The sequence below is a fragment of the Phyllostomus hastatus genome, unplaced genomic scaffold (assembly GCF_019186645.2).
Source record: "Phyllostomus hastatus isolate PE091 unplaced genomic scaffold, TTU_PhHast_1.1 phas_contig_29, whole genome shotgun sequence".
Classification (NCBI taxonomy): domain Eukaryota; kingdom Metazoa; phylum Chordata; class Mammalia; order Chiroptera; family Phyllostomidae; genus Phyllostomus; species Phyllostomus hastatus.
Window position 1 is genome coordinate 13264827 of NW_025333835.1, and position 27589 is coordinate 13292415.

At 36.0% G+C, this 27589-nt stretch overlaps 1 protein-coding gene across 4 annotated transcripts in view; it reads right to left on the reverse strand.

The window, feature by feature from the left end:
- The window catches only part of DIAPH3 (diaphanous related formin 3), a 465949-nt gene that overhangs the window by 207811 nt on the left and 230549 nt on the right, over positions 1-27589 (reverse strand). For all 4 annotated transcript variants that reach the window (XM_045839232.1, XM_045839231.1, XM_045839234.1 and 1 more), the window contains one exon: positions 24075-24176. In XM_045839232.1, coding sequence (XP_045695188.1) covers positions 24075-24176 — 102 coding nt within the window. The remainder of the gene's footprint in view (positions 1-24074; positions 24177-27589) is intronic.

Sequence of the window (27589 nt, forward strand, 5' to 3'; positions counted from 1 at the left end):
CAATGACACCTCAGACAATGGTTTAATCTCCAAAATACATAAAGAACTTACATGACTCCACTCTAAGAAGACAAGCAACCCAATTAAAAAATGGGCAAAGGACTTCAACAGACACTTCTCCAAGGAGGACATAATGAGAATCCAGAGACACATGAAAAGATGCTCAGTATCACTAGCTATCAGAGAGATGCAAATTAAAACCACACTGAGATAGCACTTCACACCAGTCAGAATGACCATTATAAACAAAGCAACAAACAACAAGTGTTGGAGAGGTTGTAGAGAAAAGGGGACCCTAGTGCACTGTTGGTAGAATTGCAGACTGGTACAACCACTATGGAATTCCAGTATGGAATTTTCTCAGAAAACTAAAAATGAATCTGCCTTTTGACCCAGCAATTCCACTTCTAGGATTATATCCTAAGAGCCTTGAAACACCAATCCAAAATAACCTATGCACCCCAATGTTCATAGTAGCACAATTTACAATAACCAAGTGTTGGAAGCAACCTAGGTGCCCATCAGTAAATGAATGGATCAAAAAACTATGGTACATTTACACAATGGAATTCTATTCAGCAGAAAGAAAGAAGGAGCTCCTACCCTTTGCTACAACATGGATGCAACTGGAAAACATTATGTTAAGTGAAACAAGCCAGGCAGTGAAAGACAAATACCATATGATCTCACCTTTAACAGGAACCTAAACAACAAAACAAAGAAGCAAGCAAAATATAACCAGAGATACTGAAATAGAGAACAGGCTGACAGTGACCAGAGGGGAGAGGGAAGGGAATTTCTGGGGAATTTCAGGGGAAAAGGGAAAGGGTTTACAGGAACAAATATAAAGGACACATGGACAAAAACTATCGGGGATGGAAATGGGAGGGGAGTGGGCTAGGATGGGGGGGTGGGCTGGGATGGAAGTAAAAGACAGAAAACTGTACCGGAACAATGATTAAAATAAATTACCCCCTCCCAAAAGAGAGTTAGTTTTCTTTTTCAATGTTTTCATTTTCATTCAGTTCAAAATAATTGTTCTCTGACCCACAAATAACTTAAGTGTTACATAATTTTGAAAGAGATGTTCTATTATTATACAATTCAATTGTTTTAGATAGAAAAGCAGAAAACATACAGTATAAAATCTGAATCTTCTAAAAATCACTGAGATCTGTTTTATGTCCCTACATGGTCTGCCTTGGCAAACACTCCATGGGTATTTGAAAAGAAAGCATATAATGCAGCTATTGTGCAAAATGTTCTGCAAACATCAATTCTAAGTTGGTTGATAGAACTGTCTTGATTTTCAAAATATTTACTAATGTTTTTGGTCAGTTTCTCTAGAATTTACTAAAAAAGGAGTGCTTAAAGTCTCATTATGATTGAGAAGTTATCTATTTCTCCATTTAATTCTACCAGTTTTTGTTTCATGAATTTTGATGCTGTGTTATTAGAAGCATATATATTTATGGTTATTCCTAGTAAATCACTCCATTAATTATTTTGTATTATCACTCTTTTTTCTTATAATATGCTTTGCCTTGAAATATTCATAGCTATGCTATTTTTTCTGATTTTTGTACTCTTTGTTTTCTATTTGTGTTGTTTTTATCTTTCTTTTATACCTTTCCTGATTTTGCGCTAATGAAGTAATTTTCAATATTCCATTTTATTTTTTCTAATGTCTTCAGAACTGTTCTCTTTTCATTAAATTTTTTCTGAGTACTCTAAGAGTAACAAAATGCATCTTTTTGTATTACTCTATTGAGAGTTGCTATTTAGTAAATATTGTACCTGTTTTTCATTAACTGCCTCACCCTTCCAACAGTTCACCCCCATTTCAAACCTCCTGGTTAACTGCATGTGTGTAATGTTGCAACAGCACAGTCCCGTTTGCTGTGCACGCCACTTGTGCCATTACCATCATGTCTCTTCTGTGAAGATTAAGAAACCCATCCTACATCGTTCTTTTTTGTTTGTTTTAGTTATCAGTTTTCTTTTTGCAGATCTGAGTTTCCCTACAGTATCATGTTCCTTTGGCTTAAATTCAGGACAACCTATACCATTTCTTGTAGGGTAGGTCAGATGGCCCCAACCTCACCCAGGATTCACATCACTTAAAAATGTATTTTGCTCTTTTTTTGGAAGAGTATGTGATAAATAAAACATTTTGAGTTTATAGGGCTTTTTTATTTCAACGGTTTAAATACACCTTTTTGTTGACTTCTGCTTTCCAACAAAGCCAGCACAAGTTCTCATCCTTGTTTTCCGATATGTAATGCTCTCTACACCCCTCTCCCCAGTTACTTTCATGATTTTCTCTTTATCTTTGACTTTCATCAGTTTGATCAGTATGTGCCAAGGTGTCTTTCCCCTTAATATTTACCCTGGTTGGGTCTGCTGAGCTTCTTGAATGATATGTTGATGTTCTTCACTCAATTTGTAATTTCTTAGCCATTATTTTGTCAAATATTTTGTCAGCCACAATCTTACTCCCTTATTCTTTTGGGATTCCAATTACAGGTGTTCTGGACAGACTGGTATGTACCCAACAGTACCTGAGATTCTGTTCATTTTTAATACCATCTTTTCTCCCTACATTCTTAAGAAAATAATTTCTATAGATCTGTCTTTAAATCACTGATTCTTCTGTTATCTGCAATATACTTCAAGCCCTTACATTAAATATTTCGATTCAGTTATTGAAATTTTCAGTTTGAGAACTTCCATATGCTAAATTTTTATGATTTTCATTTCACTGCAAATATTCCTTAATTAAGACCATGCTTTCCTCTATTTCCTTTAAGATAATTTTCTTGAGTTCTTTGAAGATTTTCATTATATCCACATTAAAGTCTCTGCACGTGAAATCCAAAATCTGGGCCATTTTGCGTCTGGTTTGACTTTTTCTTTTTAATGACACATCCTGTTTTATTATTCTTTACTTTTGAATTAAATATTATAAAGTAACAACAGTTGAGGTGTAATATTCCTTTTGAAGAACATTCACTCTTGTTTTAGCAGGCATTTCAGTCACTGGGTGATTACATTGTTCAGGCTTGCACTTACACTTAGTTGATGTAGCTCCATGGAAAGTGAGAGGTGCTGGCCCAGCTCCTCTAACTTGGCAGAACTCAATTGCCAACCTTTCTTCCCAGAGGAGTCTACAGGACTTGACTATAGCTTTTGTTAGGATGGGCTTAAAGTAGAAACTCTTTTAGGGTGTGGTCCTTATTCCTACAGTATACTCAACATTCCTGGTTGCTTTAGTAAATGTTGGCTTAATGAGGTATTAAGATTTTTCTATTCTGTCAGGGTCAGAAGTCCAATGTCTCCCAGTAATGCTGGATCTGTATTTAGTATCTCTATTCCACTCTAAGCTTGGAGCAGGTGCTACGTGACAAATCTTGCTCAGCATACAAAGAGCCCAGTCTACAGACTCAACTGGGATCCCCACATGGACTGCTGGTAGCCCTCTCTGCACAATCCCTTCCACTCTAATGTCCTGCCCTGCAGATCCCTGCTGTTTCAACTGCCATAAATCGTGACCCCTGCCTCCTCAGCTCTGAGAGAATCACACCCTCTGCTTGAACTCAGCCCTCTGCTGTAACTGAAAACTCTCACCAGGCCACTCATGAAATTTATGAGTTCATGAGGTTTGCAGTTTTTCCCTTCTATTTTAAAACAGAAGCTTTCCATATTTTGTCAAGTTTTATCCTTGTTAGTGGTTTACACAGCTTTTGTTAAATTTACTCCTTACTTCTGAGGTGGCTATAAAAATGTTTTGAAACTTTATTATAATATCAGTTTTAAGAATGCAAGAACCACTCTTCACCTAGATTAAATAATTGTTTCCATTTAGCCCTATTTGCTTTATCACAGTTTTTCTTCTTCACCATATAATAAGGATATTACACAATAGGTATCAACTATAAAGAAAACCATACGAATATTTGCATATCTGGTTAAAATGATATTTACCAGTTTTTCCAATGTAAATCAACTATATTCTGCCTTTATAATAAGTAATTTATAAGGAGATGATTTGAGACCATGTAAGTAGTATGCATACAATCTATTTTCATCAAATATTCACTTTTGTGTTAATGGGGACAGCCAACTGAGTAGAAAATTCATTACAGCATTTTACTCGACTTCATTAAAAATGCACTTTACAGACCCTATACAGATGTCCTCAAGAATGAAATGTAAAATAAACCAATCTACACACAACAATTACATCTTAAGTCACAAGTGGGATAAAATTGTCCAACACTATAGTAACGCAGTTCCACAAGTCCAGTCCCCCCTTTTCCACCAGGTTTCCAAAACAGTCTTAGAAGAGACTACATAGGCCTATTTAATGAAAGTGCTTCCCAGGCACTAGTTGATACTTGGATCTTAAAAGCAACCTTAAAACAATGCTGTTTGCAAAGTGATGAATCATAAGAGACCTTTTTGCTTATAACCACAAAATGCTTTAGGCTCTATTTCAAATGAATGATGCATGGCTAGTAATTAGCTTGTGACTATAATGATGTTTTGTTTTTGTTTTTCCAAATGAGACAAATTAAGTAGATTATGCCATAAAATTGCAATACTATATAGAGAGTCTGACTCAAAAGCATCATGTTTTCACCCCCAAAATCAACAATACCCCCATTCATATTATGGACTTAAATATCCCACTTTTTATTTGTTCATATAGAAGACTTAAAATCCTAATGAAGAAATGTAGAAACTAACATAATTCCTAAAAACTTGATTTCAAGAATTCCAGTTCCCACACAGACATTCTAAGTAATTTATATCTTATAACTCAAAGTTAATTTTTCAATATTAAAAATAAATTGCTCCAACAATGAGGCATACAGAAACTACTGCTAAAAGCAACTTTGAGTAAAGTAGGCACGCACAGCCAACAAACACAAAAGCGATTGCCATCAAGAGCAGTGGCGTAAAGGACATGAATTGTCCTAAAGGACCCAAAACTATGGTTCACACCTGAACTATAAAACTGACTGGTAGTGACTAATTTGTCATATCTATGAAATGATAATGCCTATTTCTGGAATTATGTGAAAATATATAATTACTCATATATCAATTTAAGTATCAGATATTTATTGAACACTTATTATGTGCCAAACATTGCTTTAGGTCATATAATTTCATACTGAAAAGATGACAAGGACCTTCTCTAAATGGTGAACACAATAAAGCAAACAGATAGAGAATGGGAAAGAGAAAAACAACAAAACAAATGAGATGATTTTTGATAAGGGCAAGTGCTATAAATAAATAGGGTAATGTAGACAGCAGATGATGGGGGCATTATCATGAGCACTCGCTTGAGAACGTGGCATTTGAGCTCAAGGAAAGGAAGTGGCCAGAGGCAAATCTGAGGGAACAGAAAATGAATATGGCTGAACAGAGTGGTAAAATATGAGGTTGAAGAGAGACTATATCATCTCACAAATTGCAATTAAATTGAAAACCATTAGAGGATCGTAAGGGAAATTCCCTCTCTTGCCAAAGATGCAATAATAGAGAGTGGTCTTGTCCCCTTTGCCTGAAATAACAGTTTTCAGACTTTGGACCCAAGCAGTGTGGGGCAGTGGTGCCTGAGAAAAGGAAAACAAACAAGGTGAACCCTATGGTGCTCCAGCTTACACTTCCAAATGGCAGCACAGGGAGAAGGCGGGCAGGTGGAGCGAGGAAGTTTCCAGGAGTAGAGACAGAGGTGGGAGTCTGGATATGCTAAAGAGGTACATGTCTGGGGACACAGTACCAGAAAAGAAGAAGGTGCACAGAAAGTTCTGAAGATCTCAAGAGGTCCCCCTGGAGTGTTTAGCGGTAGTAGTGATTAGCACATGCATGGAAAACAACAACAACAACAACAACAACACTGGAGTCCTGGGAACTCATCAAGCAAAAGGAGTAGAGGTAACAGCATCTGATCCTCACATAAGGTTGGGAATAGTACCTGTTCTCACCAGTCAGAGGGAAAAACCTTCAAATACCTTGAACACTGAGTTCCTCTCAGAAGGATATTGCTTCATCAGTGGGGGAAAAAAGGCTCGAGATTCAAAGCTACTCTGATTCCATGCAGTAAAGCTTTAAAAAAAGGTCACAGAGTATCAAACTGTTTGCATGTATTTTAACTGCCTTCCAAAACAAAGCTCAAGGATATTTATAAAGAATACAAAAATATCTAGAGTACATGGTAAAATTTTTGGTTAGTACCCACAATTATCTTGACCCAAGGAATCAAGAAAATACAATCAATGAAGAAAATATTTAATTAACAGGTCCAGAAATACACAGATGACAGAATTACTAGACTGAGAAGTTAAAAGTTATTATAACTATCTCACATTTTGAGAAGTTTGAGGAAACACTGAGGATTTTATGTAGAAGCATGAAAAATACAAAAAAAATCAATTTCTAGAGAAAAAATACTATAATATCCTAGATCACTGAATAAGAAAAAGTGTAGATTAGGGTACAACAAAAGAAAAAATTAGTGAACTGACATAAAAAAATTAGTAAAAATGGCAATAGAACTTGAAATGAAAAAAAAAAAAAGTAAAAAGAAAATATAAAGAGTACCAGGGAGCTGCGGAACAACTTTAAGAGGCATAATATATGTATAATAAAAATATGTGTAATTGAAGACACTACAATAAGAGTACCAAGGGAAGAAATACTTGGAAAAAAACTTTGGAAAAGAACAAGCACTAAAAAGTTTCTAAAAAATTTAGAAATTTTAGATGAGAACTAAAACCCCACATATTCAAGAAGCTTAATAAATCCCACAGAGAAGAAATATGAAGAAAATAATGCCCAAGGTACAAAATCAAATTGTACAAAACTAGTGATAGAAATTTTCAAAACAACCAGAGAAAAAAAGATACATATACAAAAGAACAAAGTTGAGTTTTATGGCAGATTTCTTGCCCAGAAAAATTTGATTGAGAAGACAGTGTAGCAACATATTTAAAGTAGTGATATAATAATAATCATAATAAAATGTCCATCTGAAATCTCATACAAAAACATTTTCAAAATGACGGTGAAAAATGACTTCCTCAGAAAAAATAAAAGAATTCATTAGCGATGGAAGAAATATCTCAGGCATTCTTCAGGTAGAAGAAAGAGAATTTCAGATAAAAGACAAGATTTACACAAACGAGTAAAAATACTAAAAATAGCATATAAGTATACAGACATAAAGTCATTTTTAATATTGTTTGAGCTTCTCTAAAATATAAGTGAGTTGAAAGTAAAAATAACATGATAAGAGTTTTAAACATATGCTATAGCAAAATATATGATAATAGTGCAAAGCCCAAGAGGAGGAAAATGGGAGTATATTATTATTTTAAGGTAGTTCAAAATATATACCATAAACCCTAAAGCAACCACCAGTAAAACAAAACAGAGAGTAACAGCCAAGAAGCCAACGAAAAATGAAACAAATTAAAATAGTCCATCAAAAAAAGAAAAAAACATGCAGAATAGATGAGATAAATAGAAAACAAATAGCAAGATGGTAGATTCAAACTCCACCATATGAATAACCATACTAAAAAGAAAAAGGACAAAACCTTTCAGGAAAGGCAGAGATGATCAGGGGGCGGGGGCAGGGGGGGGGGGGTGGTTGCGCAAGACTCAACTAGTATGCTACTGTAAGAAAAAGAACAAAAAAGATATACCATGCTATCATTAATCAAAATCAAACTGAAGTAGTTTTATTAATATAACACAAAATAAAATTTAAAACCATTAGTGTATTTTAAGCTTAGAAATGACATAATCTCATTTATTTTTACCGTGAGAAGTCACTAGCTGCGATGTGGACAATGGTAATGCACTGAAAACATGAAACATCGGGCCTGAAACATGGCAGGCCATCAACAAGTGGCAAGTACAAAAGCACATACAGGTATGATGCATTGACCGAGCACTACCATCCCTGAAATTGTACCTTTTCCCAACAATACTGTCTAAAATGAATACACAGTTTATTCTACATTAAAGTTAGCTTCCCATTGCCATTCATACCCATGTATGAAACAAAAGCACTCTAAGCATGGAAATCCCTGCCTGACTTTCAGAATTTCATTTAACAAAAGAGGGATTATGAGAAATCATTAGAATACCATAAACATGATACTTACATTCAAGAACCACTTTGGCTAAATCCTCTAAACTTTCAAGAGGTTAATTAATTACATGTTCAAGATCGATCAGTGGACCAGGTAAAGATTAGTCTGTTTCAGAGTAAAAGGGAAAGTTGGAGCTGGAGGCAGGAAGCAAACAACGATGATGACAACAACAGAACAGCTATCCTTAGAAGTAACTCAGCCCAGTGTCCCTTTTAACTCTACGTCCAGAAGCAGGTCTCACTAGTAGACATGACTGTGAGCCATGTCCCTATAGGCCGCTCTGTGGACAAAGACTCTGAGACTAGCTCAGGCTTCCCAGTTCACTGACGGGCATGGGGAGGTGTGCCCAGCTGGCTGGAAGCCAGGCAGTGGTACCATCAAACCTGATGTCCAGTACAGCAAAGAGTGTTTCTCTAAGCAGGATTGAGCACTAGGCCATTTTAGGGTCATGCGGCAGTGGATGGCCATGGAAACAAAACCTCTTATTTTACTACTGTCATGCTTACCACACAAGACCTTAGACTTAGCCCAGCTGAGGTATGGGACAAGACAGGGTCAGGGAAGCTAGCCTTTCTTCCTCAGGAGGAAACAGCCCAACCTTTGCTCTGGAGCAGGCCAACTGACTGGCACAGCAGTGGGCATCACTTTGGATGTTTTGTAGTTTCTGTTAAACTTGAACTGAGGAAAAAAATTGGGAGTGGGACTTTGAGGAGGCAGGGTTGGGGTAGTGGAGGTAAGAAAAAGTGACACAGAGCTGGTCACACCAGCAGGCTGGTGTGGCTGAATGGACTACGTGTTGGCCTGCAAACACCTAGCTTTGTAGGTCACCTGTTCAATTCCCAGCCAGGGTACATCCTGGGTTGCAGGCCAGGCCCCCAGTTGGGGTGGGCAAGAGGCAACCGATCCATGTGTCTCTCACACATTGATGTTTGTCTCCCTCTTTTTCACCCTCCCTTCCCCTTTCTCTAAAAGTAAATAAAAAAATTTTTTTAAGTGACATAGAAAAATTTCTCTATGTTGTAGATTAGTTTATTCAAAATTAGTAAGCAATAACGGGGCCTTTTCCTGTAATGTTTGCTAACTAGCTCAAATAATTTAAAAAAAAAAACCAAACTCCCCAAATACTCCTAGTTAGCCAATGTCTTGCCTTTAGTTTCTCCTGTGCCATTTTAAAAAAATTGCGCCCTCTCTGATGCCAGAATATTAATGGCAAAGGTGTTTCTGTATTTACACATGATACCTTGCTGTGTTTCTTGGGATTGTTTGCAGGTTTTTTTTTCCTGTTTCTACATTCAGACAAATAAAATTCATTCAGAGACTTCTAAAAATAAATCAATGGCTTTTCAGAAATTCATTCAGTGTTTGGGTTCATGCTTCAGTTCAAGCCATTGATTTTGGTGGGTACATTTGGTAGCATTCAAATCAAATCACTGTGCTACATTTTCAGGGAACTCCTCTGCTCTTCAGTAATGAAGTATGTCTAATGCTTTGCCCAAAGGTACCGCAGGCACCAGGTCTGTGACCTGCACTTCAGGCAGAATGGGAGAACTATGTGGCTACTGACTAAAGGTGTGATAAGACAAAGCAAAGTCGGAAGGCAGGACTAAGACAGGGGAATTAATAAAGGATTAGGGTATACCTAAGACCCGTGGTTAGGAAAAAATAGGCAGAAATCTGTATTGTGGGAAGGTAAAAGTTAAAAAATAAAAGGAGTCTTCAACTTGCAAGAAGGGTCATTACTAGGGCCAGCAGTCAGAATCACATATAGTTCCAAAAAAGGTTATAAGAATCCACTAAGAAAAAAGAGAGTAAGAAAACAGCAGAAAAAGCCCCTAAGAAAACAACTAGAAAAATGAAGAAGCCAAAAAAAGTACATATAGTAATAAAATGAGAACAGAAAACAGCAGACAGACAAGCAGGAAAGGATGGTCATGAGGCTAACAGAACTACTTTTTTCTTAATTACATTCCAAATATAAAATGCTTCAAAAAATTCTGGGTCAGAACTTAGGGAAAATGTAAATAATAATAGTGTCAATGAAACCTATAAGCCTGCTAGATCTTTAAATCCCTGCAGAATATATAAGCATTCAATGGATCAAAATGACTTAGGTGGTTTTCTGTGTTTAGTGGTTCCAAGGGACCCTACTTACAAAGGAAACTTGTTAAATGGGACAGAAAGACTACTTGCCCAGGGCATACAACTTCAGAAATGCCACACAGATCACTGCGGGATGAGACTTGTAATGCGACATCAGTAAACAGAAAGTCAACTGGATACTGGTCCTATCACACTTTCAGCAGAAAGTTACAAACTATGTGAACTCCTAAACACATTAATATTTATAGTGAATCATTGCTATTTAATGTAAAAACATAAATCTGCATTATCAATGGCTCAGTACACATACACACACAGAGAACTTAATTTTCCTAGTAGACAGGAACTTGGACAAATATTATAATAAGACAAATGACTTGGTAGCGGTGATGCTGGTGGTCAAAAGTTAACACTAACTTTTCACCAAAGGAGGAAAAATCACTTTGAGTGGTCCCTATCCCAACCTTAAATAGATGTAATATTGGGACTTGAATACAACATTGGCGTCATTGGTAAAAAAAAAAAAATGCATTAATAATAGATAAAGCTGAGTTCAGGACAGGAAACTTGTAAACGAGTTTATTCTTTCAAAAAAGCCAAGACTGGTTTGGAAGATAAGGATGCTTAATGAAACATATAACTCAATACAAAATAAAAATATAAACAAAGAGGGAAAAGACCAAAAAAAAAAAAAAAAAACCTGGGCAAGTATTATAATGAACTAAACACACACAGAACTAAAACACTGCCACCCTGTGTGCCAAGTTTTATTTAACTTAATGCAAATTAAATTAAATAAAACTTTATACAATTGATTCTGGATACCACAAAAAAGTTTACAAGGGCTCTTGCCCTTAGCACCAAAGTAGCTGCTGTTTCCTTGTCAGCCAGGGGACAGAGAACGACGGAAAAACTTTTCAAGTGAAATCAGTGGTTAGGCCACAGAGTAATGAGCCAGCAAGGCAGTCTCTATTCCGGAAACGTCTACACAAACTAGGCTTTTCGAGGAAGGACAGTGCATTTCCCTCCCATTTTAGGCCCCAAGTTTCTGATGATAAAAAATGGTCAAAACCTGAGCAAAAACACAGTATAAGCTAAAGTATCTTGTAAAACCTTTTCTGTGCATACAGTGACCATTTCCTCCCACCTCACAGACACATCTACTTCTTTGCCAATAGGTCAAGAGTTTTATACCTAGAAACAAAGCAGTGTGGTGAAACCAAATCACACATGAAAATGTGTAGTCACAAATCCTGAGTTTGAATCCTCTTCTGTTTATTAGCTGTGTGTGTGTGTTGGGGGTGGGGGGAAGTAGTCATGGTTAAGTTGCCAATTCTGTATGAGTTTCAGTTCTTGCAAACTTAATAGGTTGCTGTGAGAGATATATCAGATAAATGTATACAAACATACTATGCAAACTGTATATCACTATTCTAATTAAAAAATATATACCAGTAATTGTCATGTAATTACTTGGCTGCTCTGCTGCTGCGCATTTGGTCCAATACTTAAGTCATTGACCTAAAACTCCAAAATTAATCTCTCTCCCTGCTACTATTATCCAAACTCTCATCTTCTAAGTATAACAAGTCTCCACACCATATTTAAAAAAAAATAATCACACTAAACTAATGTAGAATAAGATTTTAATCTCCTCTCACTATCCTATCCCACAGAGAAGTTAGCAGAAGGCTAACTTGCTGTCTCGCAATATCTCAGATAGTTAAAATAAATTTGCAGAGTTTTTTTTTCTGGTGGGGGGGGGTGCGGTTGGTCCTTAAACACACTTTCCATAATAACCATCAAGCTGTTATTATCTGCATTTTGGGTGATTTTCATTTCAGGGGATTCCTAAGCGAAGGCTTGGATCCTTGATTAAATATAAGATATAAGTCAAAGATATAGAAGATGAAAGCTTTTAAGCTCAAATTTCTGGCTCCAGCATGTGTGACCGCTGTTAGAAGAGAAGCTTATCCCAATCAGTTTTTCAATAACTTGTCTCGAACTCCTGATGGCTATTCCCAGGAACAGAAAATAAAATACTCCAGCACCATGTCTCAACATGAGGTCTAGCAGCCGTGATAGCTGAGCCTAACGGAAATGTTCCTGAATCGGTACTTATCTTCACATCAGACTCCTCCTAATGCATCTCCTCGGCTGCTTTGTGTGACATTAAATTTTGCATATTTAAAAGTCAAAGTACAAAACACCTAGAAGATGTTCAAAAGGAGTTATTAATAAATAACTGTGTGTTGAATAAAAATCATTGAGAAAGAGGAGAGTATAAAAAAAGGGCCCAGAAAACAGTATTTGAGTAAGCATACATTTACTTAGGTATTAAAAGAAATGAGTCAAGAGCCAGGGAAAGAGTGAAAAAAGCAGCACAAGGGAACCAGAGAGAGGACAACAAGAAAGGAGGTGATGCTAACAGGGTGAGCTGCTGACCCTGTTACGCCAGCACAGAGGACCAGGGATGAAAGGACACATGTTGAATCTGGAATTATGAGGTCGCCGACACACTGAGAGTGTAACTCTTAAGACAGTAGTGACTGGAGCAAAAACACACACATGCAAGAGGACTACAAAACAGCGAGGAAAAAATTCAAATGTAAAGAAAGGAATAACATCACAACAGAGGAGAAGGAAAGCATCCAAAATAGAAATGTGATGATGATGACAGCAGCTACGATACTCGGGCACTCATTACTCACTCCCGACTACCTGTGCGCACAGTCTCCTTGAATCTCACCACTACCTAGTGAGACGATAATAAACAAAAAGTGAAGGGTTTGAAGAAACTGGTCCCAAACCCAGGCCTAATTAGACTAGAAATGTAATAAGGAATATTTTCAGGAATATTAAGTAACAAAAAGTTGTTTTAACCCAGGTTCATGTTTTTATACTAAGAACATGCTTCACAGCAAGGCTTAGTGAGCCAAAAGCTAACTAGTATTAGTTTTTCAGTATTTAAAATAAATCTTAGAGTGCCTTGGGAAATTTATTTATTCATTCATCAGATATTTATTGATATTGACATGCCAGATATTGACCAAGACATTATAAATTCATCGATAGAAACCCAAAAGGATGATTCCTGAGATTAAAGACATTCTTATGATGGATTCATAAATAGGTTAATGAACAGAAGATAATACAGTAAATGAGAAAAAAGATGGGTATTTGGGAGAAAAATAAAGTGGGGAAGAGAAGTGCTAAGGGCAACTGGGCATGCGATTTCAAATAAAGTGCTCAGAGGAGAGAGACCTGGGGAAGGTGATACATGCAGCAGGACAGGAGGAGAAAGCTATTTGCGTATCCGAAGGAAGCAAGGTCCCAGGAGGGTCAACAGCAAGTGTAAAATCCCCAAGGTGATGGGCACAGGGAACAGAGCAGAGCCCATGTGTTCAAAGCTGAACTAGCTAGGGAAGAGTGGCAGACGAGGCCAAAACCAACACGGCAGCAGCGTACTGTGTAGGGCACTGCCAGCCACTGCGCAGATGTAGGGCTTTGTCCTGAGGTGAACAGCCAGTGCAGGGTTATAGGGAGACAAAGAACATTGTCTTAAGTCACTAGTTACTGCATTAAAAACAGACTGTGTTGAAGATAAATTGAAACAGATTATTTCTTACTATTACCAAGTTCTTTCACACATTTTACATGAATGTTATATAAAACACAAGTAAAATTGTGTACCTTTTGCAAGACAATGAAAAAGTGGGAAAGATCAAGATAAATCAGTTAAAAATTCAAAGTTTTTGAGCAACTTTATTAGAGTTTCTCAAAAAATGAAGTAGCATTATTCTGATCATTCTGTTTTTATTAGTTCTAATAAATTAAATAATTACAGTGTTATTTAATATAACTGACATTCTACTAATTTCAAGGGAACGAGGATAATAAAAGCTCATAAAGAGAATTCATCCAGAGTTCAATTCCATTTATCCTCCCACTCTACAGAGAACACAAGGCTAGTATGTTAGTGAATTTTCCCCTTACTGGCCAGATTTGATATTACTATTTTGAGATAGATTTGAACTAAATGAACTCACTCATTTCAAATGAAATAAGTTATTTCATCAAGGGATATGCCTGTACACTTTAACTTCATATTAGTTCATAATATTGGTACTATACTAATTATTATAATATATTAGAGATTATTCCACTTTTTCATATGAGAGCAAGTTTTGGTTGGAGGCAAGAGTAGATTTTTCTTTTCTTTCCACAGACATATATTCTCATGACCACTAGCTTCTTTCCAGAGATCCCTGATGAATTACATCCTACACATGCCAAATAGCCCTTTCACCCCAGCTCATGCTCAGTTTTTGAAACAAATTGCAATAGTGTCCTATTATAAAATCACCTTGGACAATTCCCTAGACCACAGATTACAATTTTCCTCAGAGAGGTGGTAACCAGCAGCAAAAACAAACAAAACTGTGCTGATGATGAGTCCCTCTCCAGAGAGAAGACTGAGAAAAACAGTAACGTCTGCATATTTCCTCTTGCCCTTCACTGCCACCTATGTTACATTTCTAATTCACTTCCTTGATGATCTCATCCCCTCCCAGAGCTTTAAATGCCACCTGTAGGAGAAAGGCTCCAGATTTATACATCCAGCCCTGAACTCTGAACTTACTTAATTCATATGCCCACTTGGGTGTCTACAAACATTTTAAGTAAGCTTTCTTCCCACTGTCTGCTCTTCCTGCAAATCTGCTCCTCTTTGCTGTAAGTGGACACTCATCTTTCTAATCACACAGGCCCAGAACCTTGAAGTCATCCTTGACTCCTCTCAGACTCCCATCCAATCGATCAGAAATTCTGTCTTCCCTACCTTCCAAATCCTTGTGGAATCTGACCACCTCTCACAAGTGACAGTGGCATCAAACCTGTCCAGCCAGCACTATTTCTCAATTACTGGATCACAATAAGAGCACATTAACTGGCCATTAGCTTCAATTCATGCCCCTGCCCCAATCTGCTCCTCACACAGCTGCCAGAACAATACTCCCAAAGCATCAATCTGATCATCTCACTTCTTTGTTCAAAATGCTCCAATGGCTTCCTTAGAAAAAGTGCCACAGGCCTCTCACACCATGGTTGCAATGTCATCTCTAAAGTCATCTCTTCCCACCCCCCACGTCCATTCACTCTGGAACAGCCACTGGCCTCAACTGTGCCAAACTTCCCTGCCCCCAAAAGCCTTAGGGCACGGTCTCCTTTATCTACAACATGTTTTCCCAAGATAGCCACACAGCTAACTAAAGGTATTTAGACTTCTGCTCAAATATTGCTTCTTCAGGCTTTCCCCAGCCATGTTAGTCCAACATGTAACAGGGTGCTCACCCCCACCATTTCCAGAGGAGTTCTACTGCTGCTTGATTATATTTACTTTACATTTTTGATGATGTATGTATTGTTGCTGTACTCAATTAAAGTATGAGACCAATAAGGAATGAGAGACATGTTTACCGCAATAAACTCAGAACCTATAGCAATACTCAGCACAGTCGTTATTCAATAAATATTTGTCAAATGAACGACCGAATCACCGATGAACCAAGGAAACAAAGTATTTAAATAAAATGTATCAGACAGTGGTGTGGTTACCAACATAAACTCAAGGTCTCAGCTCATCCATAAACTAGCTGGCAATCCAAGCCCCTGTAACACCGAAAGGCTCAGGCCCACACCAAGGAAAGGCTGCTACCTAGAGCCTTTTCTTGAGGATCGGCATCTAATGAGAGCTCAAATCAACATTAGAAGAGTTCTTAAATATATTCACTTTTTCAGCACTGAAGCCATGTTAAATTTAATCATTAAAAAAAGCCTCTGACTTCTGTGAATTTCAATATATTTGGTTAAACTGGTAAATCTATTATATGAGTATATTATTTTATACTACCTGTTAAACACGTAAAGAAAAGATGTAAATGACCTTTTAATGATTTTGTTAACATGTACCTCCATTAGATAACATGTAGGAAGAACTAAAAAGAAACATGTAAGTAATAAGATCTTAAGAAAAAGTAATAGGATGGGCAAGATAAAGATATCTTTCAGTTGACCATTGATTTTAACTTCTTAAACCAATAAACTTTCAGTAAGTTTAATTAAAAACTTGAACAGCACTGTGTCTATTTTAACTTAGACTGAAGGAGACGAAGGCAGATATCAGATTATAATAAAAAGTACAGAAGTAATAAATGTTGGAAGAATTTCAGGCTACAAGCCAATCATAATTGAAATCAAGCTAAACTAGCAAGCCCTGGACTGGGTGAAAGGAAAACCATCTGCGTCAGTGAGCCTGCACAAAATCCTGGGTCCTGGTGGAAGCACGTCAAGAAGGCTGCAAAGCAATGTGACAAGAATAACTGAACAACAGATAAATGCTTGTGATCTCCAGAGAACAAACCTCTAAGACTGTAATAGCTAGGAATATAGTTACAATAGTTCGTATTATTCTAAGCAAATGTCCTCCTGGATACTGAAAGATTAGCTGATGAGTTTGCCAAAGTGCTGTCTGAAACATTGAAATTTGAGGGACTTGGGACAGATGGACAGGAACCAAGATGCAGCAGCAGAAGGCAAATAGAACTATTTTCAAGTAGGAGATTCTGGTAAGATTTATGTCACTGACAGACAAGATCAAAGATGAATTATTAAAGAGAAAAAGTAGTAATTACAAGAAGCCAAAATGGGTCTTGACGAAGAAATTATATCATACTAACCCCTTATCCTTTGTTAATATTAAAGTGATAATTCTATGAAACATGATTTGTTTTTGTATCTGGATACTTGCAATGCACTTGAAATAATCACACCAAAGGAATGAAAGAAAGACAAAGATATTTGTTAGTCTGGAAAAGTGATGGTTCCACAAAGATATTCTTTCAGGTTCTTTACCTATCTTGGTCAGTCTTATCTGAGGTACTTCAGTACGCCATCCTTGTTAAATCAAATCACAATTTCCTCAACCATTTTTCGAATAAAACCAGAGGCCAAAAGCAGTATTGTACGTGGCGTTCTGAGTTAAAGGAGGATCAAGGAAAAAGTCCAATGGAGATATGGTATCAGGAGAAACGTAAAATGTTGACCAGTGTACGAATTAAGCTGCAATTTCACAGGATAGTTAAGTTCTGTTCTTTCTTTGAAAAGTGAATTCAGACTTTTATGCACAAAAGTGTTGATTACTTGGTCTACTTTGAATTAACCCATCCTCATACACACAGAAGTCATTATTAAGAGATTCATCTTAATAAAAATGAAAATGATTACCTCAAAAATAATCAACATTTTTATTTTAAAAGATGACTTTAAAAACATTTCTTTTAGCACGATGAAAATACTCTGTATAAGACCAAGATGATGTACACACATCATTACGCATTTGTCCAAATCCATACAATGTACAACATCAAGAGGGAACACTGATGTGAAGTTTGGACTTTGCAGAAAGAAACAGAAGTGTTAGGGACAGCATTCCAGAGAAGGCCTCCTCAAAGGGGAAAGAAAGCATATTGACAGGCCCAGAAACACACAACAAACTGTCAAGGAAAGATGAAGCACAGAAAGAGAGAGAGAGTGAGAGAGAGAGAGAGAGAGAGAGAGAGAGAGAGAAAAGCAAGCCAAGAGGTGGGAGGGGGTAGCAGGAATTGTTTCATTAAAGACCTAATAATGATGGGTACTTGGGAGGAGAGGAGGGCATTATTGAGAGACAAGAGGAAACATTTGGGGATGATGGCTATAGTCACTGTCTTGATTATGGTGATGGTTTTATGAGTTTATTCATATGTCAAAATTAATCAAATTGAAAAAACATTTAAATATGTGCATTTGATTGTATGGCAATTATGCCTCAAAAAAGTTTTTTTTTTAAAGGCCAACTACAATTTTATGGATTTTGGACATCCATGAAAAAGTTATGGGGAGCATCTAAATAATTTTAGGGAGCTAGTGAAAGTCAATGGCACTTCACTCTTCATTTTACATCTTTACAAGATGTTTCAAACTAAAGACTTAATCAACTGCTATTTAACATGCTTCTAGTAAGTACAAAAAACCAAGCTTTTTCTATACATATAACATGTTCCTATCATTAAATGAGTAACAGGATTTTTTTTTAATGTCAATTCACTTATAAAACCCAACTTCAAAAATGCAAGGTACATTCCTGGCTAGTGTGGCTCAGTGAATTGAGTGTCAGCCTGCAAACCAAAGAATCACTGGTTCAGTTCCCAGTTAGAGCACATGCCTGCATTGTGGGCCAGGTCCCCAGTAGGGGGCGCGTGAGAGGCAACTGCACATTGATGTTTCTCTCCCTCTCTTTCTCCCTCCCTTCCCCCTCTAAAAATAAATAAAATCTTTAAAAAAATATTTAAGAAAATGTAAGGTAAAGCAGACATAAGATCTCTAGGATGCATAGCTTTCAAAAACATATACAAAATTATTTTTTTTAAAGCACTGGGGAAAACAAAAGTGAACCATCCTTCACTGAGGAAATAGTTAAAAGAAAAAGTCTTAGTATGGACCATGCAATACCACATCAAAAATTTAAACCAGCACATCATGAAATTAACCTCCAAAATACATTTTATAGTTTAAACGTTTCAGGAATGTATATTTTTAGTTGTGTATATGAATATTCACACATTTGTAAATACAAAGAAATAGGATTGGCAATCCAACAAAATGTTAAAAATGATAACTTATATGGAATGTAGTAGGATAGTGAGATACAAGGAGCTTCAAATTGTATTCAATATTTTTATATGTTATTTGAATGCTTTACAACAAGAATATTAGGGTGTACTTTAAAACAAGGCATTTCTAATGCAGGGAAATAAGCATGAACTCCCTACAACATTTTTTGATTAAAAAACAAACAAACAAAAAAAAAACAGACAAACTAGAGGCCTCTACAGCACAAAGTTGAAAAGCCCTGCCCTACAGTGACACCAAATGGTGGCAGATCAAAATACAGCACAAAAACAGGACATTTGTTCAGTTTAACCTGACTATAAAGGGCTTGATTCCTTTGAAGAACATGCAGCTTAATAGAATTAAATAATACTCAAATACTCAAAACCTTAGAACTTTTAATCTAAGTATAGAACACTAAAGTTTCAATGCAAATTTTTAGGCCTTTTTCCAAATTTCAGGTAATCTTCTGATCATTGAATATTTACATATCTTATTTCTTACACAGTTAAACCATGTTAACTGTGAGCATAGTGATTTTACTTGGCGGTTTGCTGGTCAAAGGAATACAGCAAACAGTTTTTAAAATGCAGTCATACAACTAAAACCAGGGTCTGCTCAATAGGAACCAGTAGGGTAAGTAGGCAGTATTTGGGGGGATGAACAAGGAAGTGCTGGGGGTAAATGTGGAAGGAAGGAATCTGGCAAAAAAGACGGGCAACTAACTGATCTAACGAGTTTCTGGGAAGCATATTTTCACTTCTTCATCTTATTAATAGAAAGTTAACTTGAATAAAGCATGGGGCTAGATCATGCCAAATATAAGCCAATTTCTCAATAAAAAATTTTGCTCTGGCCTATTCAAGAAAAATAATTTTTCAAATTAAGCAGATCAGTCAATAAATACTTAGTATCCTCTGCTAGGAACTAACAAAATCAGCATGTAAACTATCTCCTTCATCTGAAGTTACACAAAAAGATGAAGAAACAGACCAACTCCCAGAACATTCCTCTAAACTAGCATTTGACCAGAACCCTTAGTCCAAAATTTTTGATGCATTATTTTTCATACACCAAAATCTCTCAGAAAATACAGGACATAAAAATATACTATAATCAGCTACTAAAACAAGTCAATAATATCATTAAAGTTCTAGGCCCTGAATTCATAGCATTGGATGTTAACTCTAAAAAGTACCAGCCCACCAAACACCACCATGTCACTGCTACTACTCCATTGCAGTGTTTAAACAGAGCCAGACCTAAAATCCCTGGGTAGCATTCTAATCAGATTGGCCAATGTCCGAGTCACAAGGACGGCAGGGAGGTTCAAGAAGGTACCTTAAAATTCAGAATTACTAGAAAAAATGGATGAGCAACTACACTCTTAATTTCAAAAACATATCCATGTCTTGTACTCATACATTAAGACTATTCCTTTAGGAATGGAGACAGTATCGGCATTTAAAAATGTGCTTCCAATTTCAAGGGAAAAATAAATAAATGTGAATATGAAACTCTGTATTACAGGAAACCTGGAGATAATATAGACATATCAAATGCTTTAGTGCTTGAAAAAAGCTTCAAGGACTTACACTTTGATGGACACTGACATACTATTTCTGAATAATATATATGTATACGAGCATAACAGTGTAGGACATAGAGCCCTGGAAAAATTGTATGTAAAGTAATATAAGACAAAAGAGAAACACATTTCTAATTTATATGTTACGTCTTATGTATTCGAGTAAGTCTTTAATTGACTCTGGTTACTAGCATTTTAAATGTGTTTCTTTTGCACATGGCCTTTCTATCAGAGACAAAATAATGAAAACAAATGCCACAGTCCAGGTAAAGCTACTTTTTGTTTGTTAATTGTTTTACAAAATTCTTGTGTGGAATTAAAGCTGAATATATAACGCAAACAACTGTAGTGACTCTATCAATTGCTGTATGGAATTCAGATGGATGTTTATATACAACAACACTTGAGAAATCTGTAATTCGCAAGAATCAACTATAGTAAAACTCACTAGCAAGTAATATAACTAGAGTTTTAACTAATTTCTGTTAAAATGAAAATAATGCTAAAAATCATAATTATCAGTCTATAGAACCTGAGAATAAAACAGAGCTAGTCACAAATCTATGGTGAAAACAAATGAAAAGGCAAACCACAGCTCTAATTAGGGGTTAAAAGGCTATCTCTACCCTTGACGATTCCTTATTTACGACTCTGATGATTTTTTAGGTTGAAATGAGTAGTACATTAAATCTAGGCTAAGTCAATAAGTAAATACTTGTCTACAAAGTAAAAGCATATAGGAATCTGCAGTTTACCTTACCTCAATGTTAACAGCCCATCGTCAATAACAGAAACATAATTTCATTAAGTTTGTTACTTGAAACATGAAACTTAGAATTATGGGAATCTTTCAGAAATATATGTGATAATTATAATCAATTTCCTAAACCTACAAATTATTATATTATTTATACAATGTTGATAAATTGAAAACATATCACTTTAATTAGCAAACTTAATATTAAACTTTTAATGTCGAAAGAAAACAGAAAACTTCAGGCATTCCACACAGTTCCACACTTTATATCCATTTTTATTGTGTAATTCCCAAATATTCTTTATAACTTTATCAGGATTCCCCCTCTTTTTTTGGGGGGAACAGGGAGTGGAGAAGTAGGGGAAACTAGACTGAGAATGGTAAAATGTTGAAATAGAAAAAGGCAAAGGTAAAGAATGACTTGACAAAATACAAAGTTTTCATTGTTCTTCAACTTTCTATTTTCTTCACTAAAACAATCATATTTTAAAATGCTAGAACTACACAAACCAGAACTTAAAACAATGTGTTCAAGAACATTCATAATCAATAGATGATAAAGCACTGCTCATATTATCTGTAGCAGATGTTTTTCACGAGCATTACTCTTTTTACATTAAATTCCATTTGTAGTCAGGTATGACCTGTGATGGAATATGTAGATTCAAGGTCAAGTTTGAGTTGACAAGTCATAAAAGGGAAGTGGTCCATCTGTCTTAAAACTATAACCTCTAGTGCCAGTATCTAGGAATATAATTATTTTAATGTTCTGACCCCTATGAGTACACTGCTTGTAAATCACAGCTCTTTGATTTGAACACTACTGTTTGAATAGCATAACCTGGCTATTTTAAACAAACCTAAAAATATTTGCTAGTTTGAGTTCATTCTTCTGTGACAATCATGAGAACCTGGGAACAGTTTCCAATCTTTTCAGTGATAATATGCAACATGAAAAGTTATTAGTTAAGTAGACATTTAATATAAACTTGTATGTGTTTCAGACTTAAGGTACTTGAAATATATTACAAAATTATAATTTTACACCTATGACTTTCATTCAAGGGTCAAAAAAATTGCCAAAGATAAAAACTCTAAGTAATCTATGGTTAAAACTTTAATGTAAATTCTGCCTTATTCATTTACTCTCATATGGAAGACACTGCAAGTAGAACACTATATACGGATTAAGTGACAGACAGTGATCAGGTAACAGGAAATGAAGCAAACAAGAAAATATGGAAGGGGGTGAGGAAAAACATTACCCTGAAGAACTGGGGGGAAAAAATGAAAGGCACTTTTGTAAATATAGTAAGTTAGAAAGTTTCATAAGAATAAGAAGACCGTGAATAGGAAAACGCTGTGGGAGGAGGGGGGGGCGGGGTTTGGTTACTTCTGTGTTCTGTTCAGTTTTATGAACTTGGGGAACAAGAGGAAAGGGGAGGCACTGCAGGGAGGGCTGAAAAGCATGGTTTTATGAAGAGACAAGAAATAGTTTTCTTTTTTGAAGATCTTATTATTTATTTTTTAGAGGGAGAGGAAGGGAGGGAGAAAAAGAGGGAGAGAAACATTGATGTACTAGAGCTGCCTCTCACAAATCCCCAAAAAGGGACCTGGCCCACAACCCTGGCATGTGTCCTCACTGGGAATCTAACCAGCAACCTTTGAGTTCACGGGCTGGAGCCCGATCCACTGAGCCACACCAGCCAGGGCAAGGCAGGAAGGAGTTTTATAGCAAATGCCAACAACACGCAAAATATGGTATGAAGACCTAGTCCTTCAGTCAGTCAACCCAAATTTTCTAAATTTTATCAAATGCAAGTTCATCATATCCCTGGAGGTTGGTAATAATATAACTGAAGAGATAATAATATAAAAATAATCATATACATACACATAAACATATGTGTGTATATGTATATGAGTATGCATATTTAAGGAAACACTAAAGTATCGTCATGATAAGTGAGTGTAACCAACCTCAAAATGGTAATTTAATGGTAGGAGAAAAAAGCAGGAGAAAGAAAGCTTGATAAAAATCTTAAATTTGCCCTGGCTGGCGTAGCTCAGTGGATTGAGAGCGGGCTGCGAACCAAAGTATCGCAGGTTTGATTCCCAGTCAGGGCACATGCCTGGGTTGCAGGCCATGACCCCCAGCAACTGCACATTGATGTTTCTCTGTCTCTCTCTCTCTCTCTCTCTCTCTCTCTCTCTCTCTCTCTCTCTCTCTCTCTCCCTCCCTTCCCTCTCTAAAAATAAATAAAATCTTTAAAAAAAAAATCTTAAATTTGTTACAACACAATTCATATATAACAATGGCAAGTCTTCTCACCTCTTCAGACCCGTTTCTATAAAAAAAGTAATAACTATATTTCTAATTTCAGATCTAAAACATGAGATGAACTGAAGTGATTAGAACAACAACAAAAAAAAACTGAGTTACTCTTGCAATATGCTAGAATGCATAGTTCTAGAATAAATCATAATTTTGATTTTACATTTTGACATTAAAGAGAATATAAAAATCATGTTTATATTTTAAATTATGCCTTGGACTTCACTTAAGGCTAGAGTTTCAATATGTATTTTAAATTAACATAATTTCCCATAAATATCCTTACGTTAAAAAGAAAGAGATGAACCTTAAAGGTGTGTGAGTAGTAATGATGTAAAAACTTTGACATTTTCTTTCCTGTTTTCCACAGTATTAAAATCCCCTCAAAAGAATTAACACTGAGACGATACTTACCACAACAGCAAACTGCTCTGGTTCACTTAAGTTGTTATAGTCACTCTTGAACTGAGATAGTAAGTTTAATTGTTCTTGATCAGGAAGATGCTTTATTAAGTTCTAAAAATTAAAACCAAAAGAAAATGTCTTCACTAAATGTGCTTCTTGAATTCTAGGAAAATTTATTAATAAACTCTGGAAGGAAATCAGTAAAGCAGTTAATCTTTAGTTTTATTTCTAGGTAACCTCCCTTTATACTAAGACATAAGCAGCAGTCTCTGCATCTTGAAAGCAATTTTCTTCTTCTCTATCCAGCCTTATTATATATTCAAATCAAGCACTACTGAATGTTTATTTGATTAGCTATATAATGGAGAAAGAAGAACTCAACCTATACCAAAGAAACAGCTTTCTCACCTGGATAAATGTGATCAATTACACTTCAGCTTTAGGGAATTAAACGTCAGAAATTTCAGGCAAAGCCAAACATATTTTAACACTTCACTCACAGTGATAAAAGAAATTATCATATTGCTACTAAAAGGCAAGGGAAAGAATAGAAAAGAAATCAAGAGTATTATAACGACAATTCTTGCAAGATTTAACCGAGTATGGTTTTAATAATAAAAATAAAGGTATCTCTATAATACAGACAAAGTAATTCTTCTAATGGGACAGAAATTCTGAAAGTCGTTGAAGGCACAGAATGATACATCTTGCAGATAAAAGCATACACAGAGGGAGATCCTTTAGGAGCTGAAATGCCTGTGGCTGCAAGGCCCTTTGCCTGAGTTATGTGTCGTCTAGAAACCAGATTCAATTGGTCATTCTGACTCCTTTGTCAATGCACAGCCGTTCCCAAGCCACACACACACACACACGCAAAAAACACTCCCAATGGGGAAAGAGCAAGGAAATACATATAATTATGCTTCCATTTAGTACTTAAATGATTATACAATCCCTTGGACAAAGTTTACATACATTCTCTGTGTCAAATGTATTTGACTGTAATGGTTATAACCAGTTAGTGTATTGATAGTAAAATTAGGAAAAATAGAGTGGTTGGTGCTCACAATCCCAAGTTATAGTATCAGTATATTTTGTGTAAGCTAAAATTCAAGTACAAATTTAAATTATGCCTATATCATGCTACACACATCAATGGGGGGAAAATCCCTCAAAGGTGTTATTAGTTAAAAAATAATGTTAGAGAATGTTCTATATCAAAGTAGTTAGATCAAAGAACAAGTTTTTGACTCACTGTGTATCTTTGAACAAAAACTTGGTTGACTGGTCAAACATGAACAAAAAGTGGCAATGTGAGATCATCCCTAAAAAAATATTATTATTACAAACTAAATAAAAACATACAGGTATATGATTTTTCCCATATAAATAGAAATTTCTCTTAGGAGGATTGCCTGAGACCAAAAGACCTGGTTACTTCTATTTTCTTTTATTTTTTTAAATATTTTATTCATATTTTTAGAGAGAGAGGAAGGGAAGGAGAAAGAAAGGGAGAGAATTATCAGTGTGTGGTTGCCTCTCATGCACCCCCTACTGGGGACCTGGCCTGCAACCCAGGCATGTGCCCTGACTGGGAATTGAACTGGTGACCCTTTAATTTGCAGCCCATGTGCAATCCACTGAGCTACACCAGCCAGGCTATTTATATTTTCTTATAATCATTCTAGTTGACAGTTAGATTGTTTGAACTATTTATTACATCAGGCTTCTAAATTTCTTCAGCACTCTTTATATGACCATCCAATCCCCTTGAATATTTTCAGTTAATATATAATTAAATTTTAATTTCTCAGCAGAAATTTTTCACTTCATTATTTTTTCATCCCGAAGTAATAAAACTATTGTGATTTGTAAGAGCACAGGCTCAAATTTCCTTTGTCCCTCCCTTCACCATCTTCCCCATACACTTTATAAATCCTAAGATCCCATCAAACTAAACAACTCTTCACAGTGGCCCTCACACAACCAGCTTTCCCCCCACTCATAGCTCAGGGCTTTATTACTGACAGAATGACTGCTCCTTACTACATGACTGGCACAACCTCTCTGCCATTTTCCATATCACACCATACTCAACCTATGAGTACCCTTATCTCCACGCATGCACATATCCAGCACTCCCCTAACACATGATGTAGTTCTATAACTATCATAAATCAGCTATGTTTGTCCTGTATTTTAAATAGATGCATGTATCTGCGTGTGCATGCATGCATGCGTGTGTGTGTGTGTAATCTCTCTGGCCACACTGTCAATTTTATAAAGGTAAAGTCTGTGCTCGAGCCTAACACAGTGCCCTGCACATTGTGGGCATCACACACAAAAACACAGAGCTAAATAAAGACTGATGGAACAAAGCTAAATGAATAAAGAATGAGGTGAGAAAATGACATCAATGCTGACATGTTGTTATGTATGAACAAATATATAGATCAATAAATAAACCAAAATGGGGCCCTGATTTGGTAGGTTTGAACCTACCAAACAGTAATTATTGCAAAGCAATGCTCATTCCCTATCCTGTTCAACACAGGCAGTTTTTCACTTTAAAAATATGTCACCATGAGGAACATATAATTAAAATTAAAAAAGAAACTTCAAATACCATGACATTCTTGGTTTTTTAATGACTAGAGCATATGTCATTATGCTATGAAGACTTTGCTATGAAGTCCAAACTAAAGTTTTAAATTTTAAATTCATAAGACCAGTTTCATATTTAGGAAGTATGTTAGGCAGAATAATGACCCAATCTCCCCCCAAGATGTCCACATCTAATCCCCAGAACCTGTGAAAATACTAGGTTATGTGACATAGAGAATTCTTTCAGCTGAACTTAAAACAGGAAGATTATCCTGGATTATCGGGATGAACCCAATGTAATCATACATAAAGGTCTTTATAAGCGGAAGAGGGAGACAGCAATCAAGTAAGGGGGAGCTATAACTATGAAAGAAAGGACAGAGAGACGCAACACTGCTGGCTTGGAAGACAAAGAACTGTGCCCATGAGCCAAGGAAGGAAGCAGCCATGGGAACTGGAAAAGACAAAATATAAACATAAGTATATATTAAATATAAGTGTATATATTAAATGTAAATACATATATATTAAATATGTATATCAGGGTCCGGCACAAATAACGCTACTTGTTTATTACAAAATCTTTTATTACAAAATCATAGGCGGGTAATTCTCTGTAACATAGCAATATCACACTCAAGCACACCATATGACATTTTAAAGTGAAATGTTCAAATTAAAACTATAAATTATTATACCCATATGATTGCCCTACAAACTGCAGTCAAGCAGGCCTTATTTCTGTCAGACTCTGTGTATATATAAAACAAAGTCTTCCCTAAAGTCAACGGAAAGAAAAGCAAGTCTGCCAACACCTTGACTTGGGACAGTAAGGCTCAGGCCAGACTTCTATTCCATAGGAACCTATGATAATACACATTCATGTAATTTAAAGCCACTAAATTTGCGGTAAATTCTTA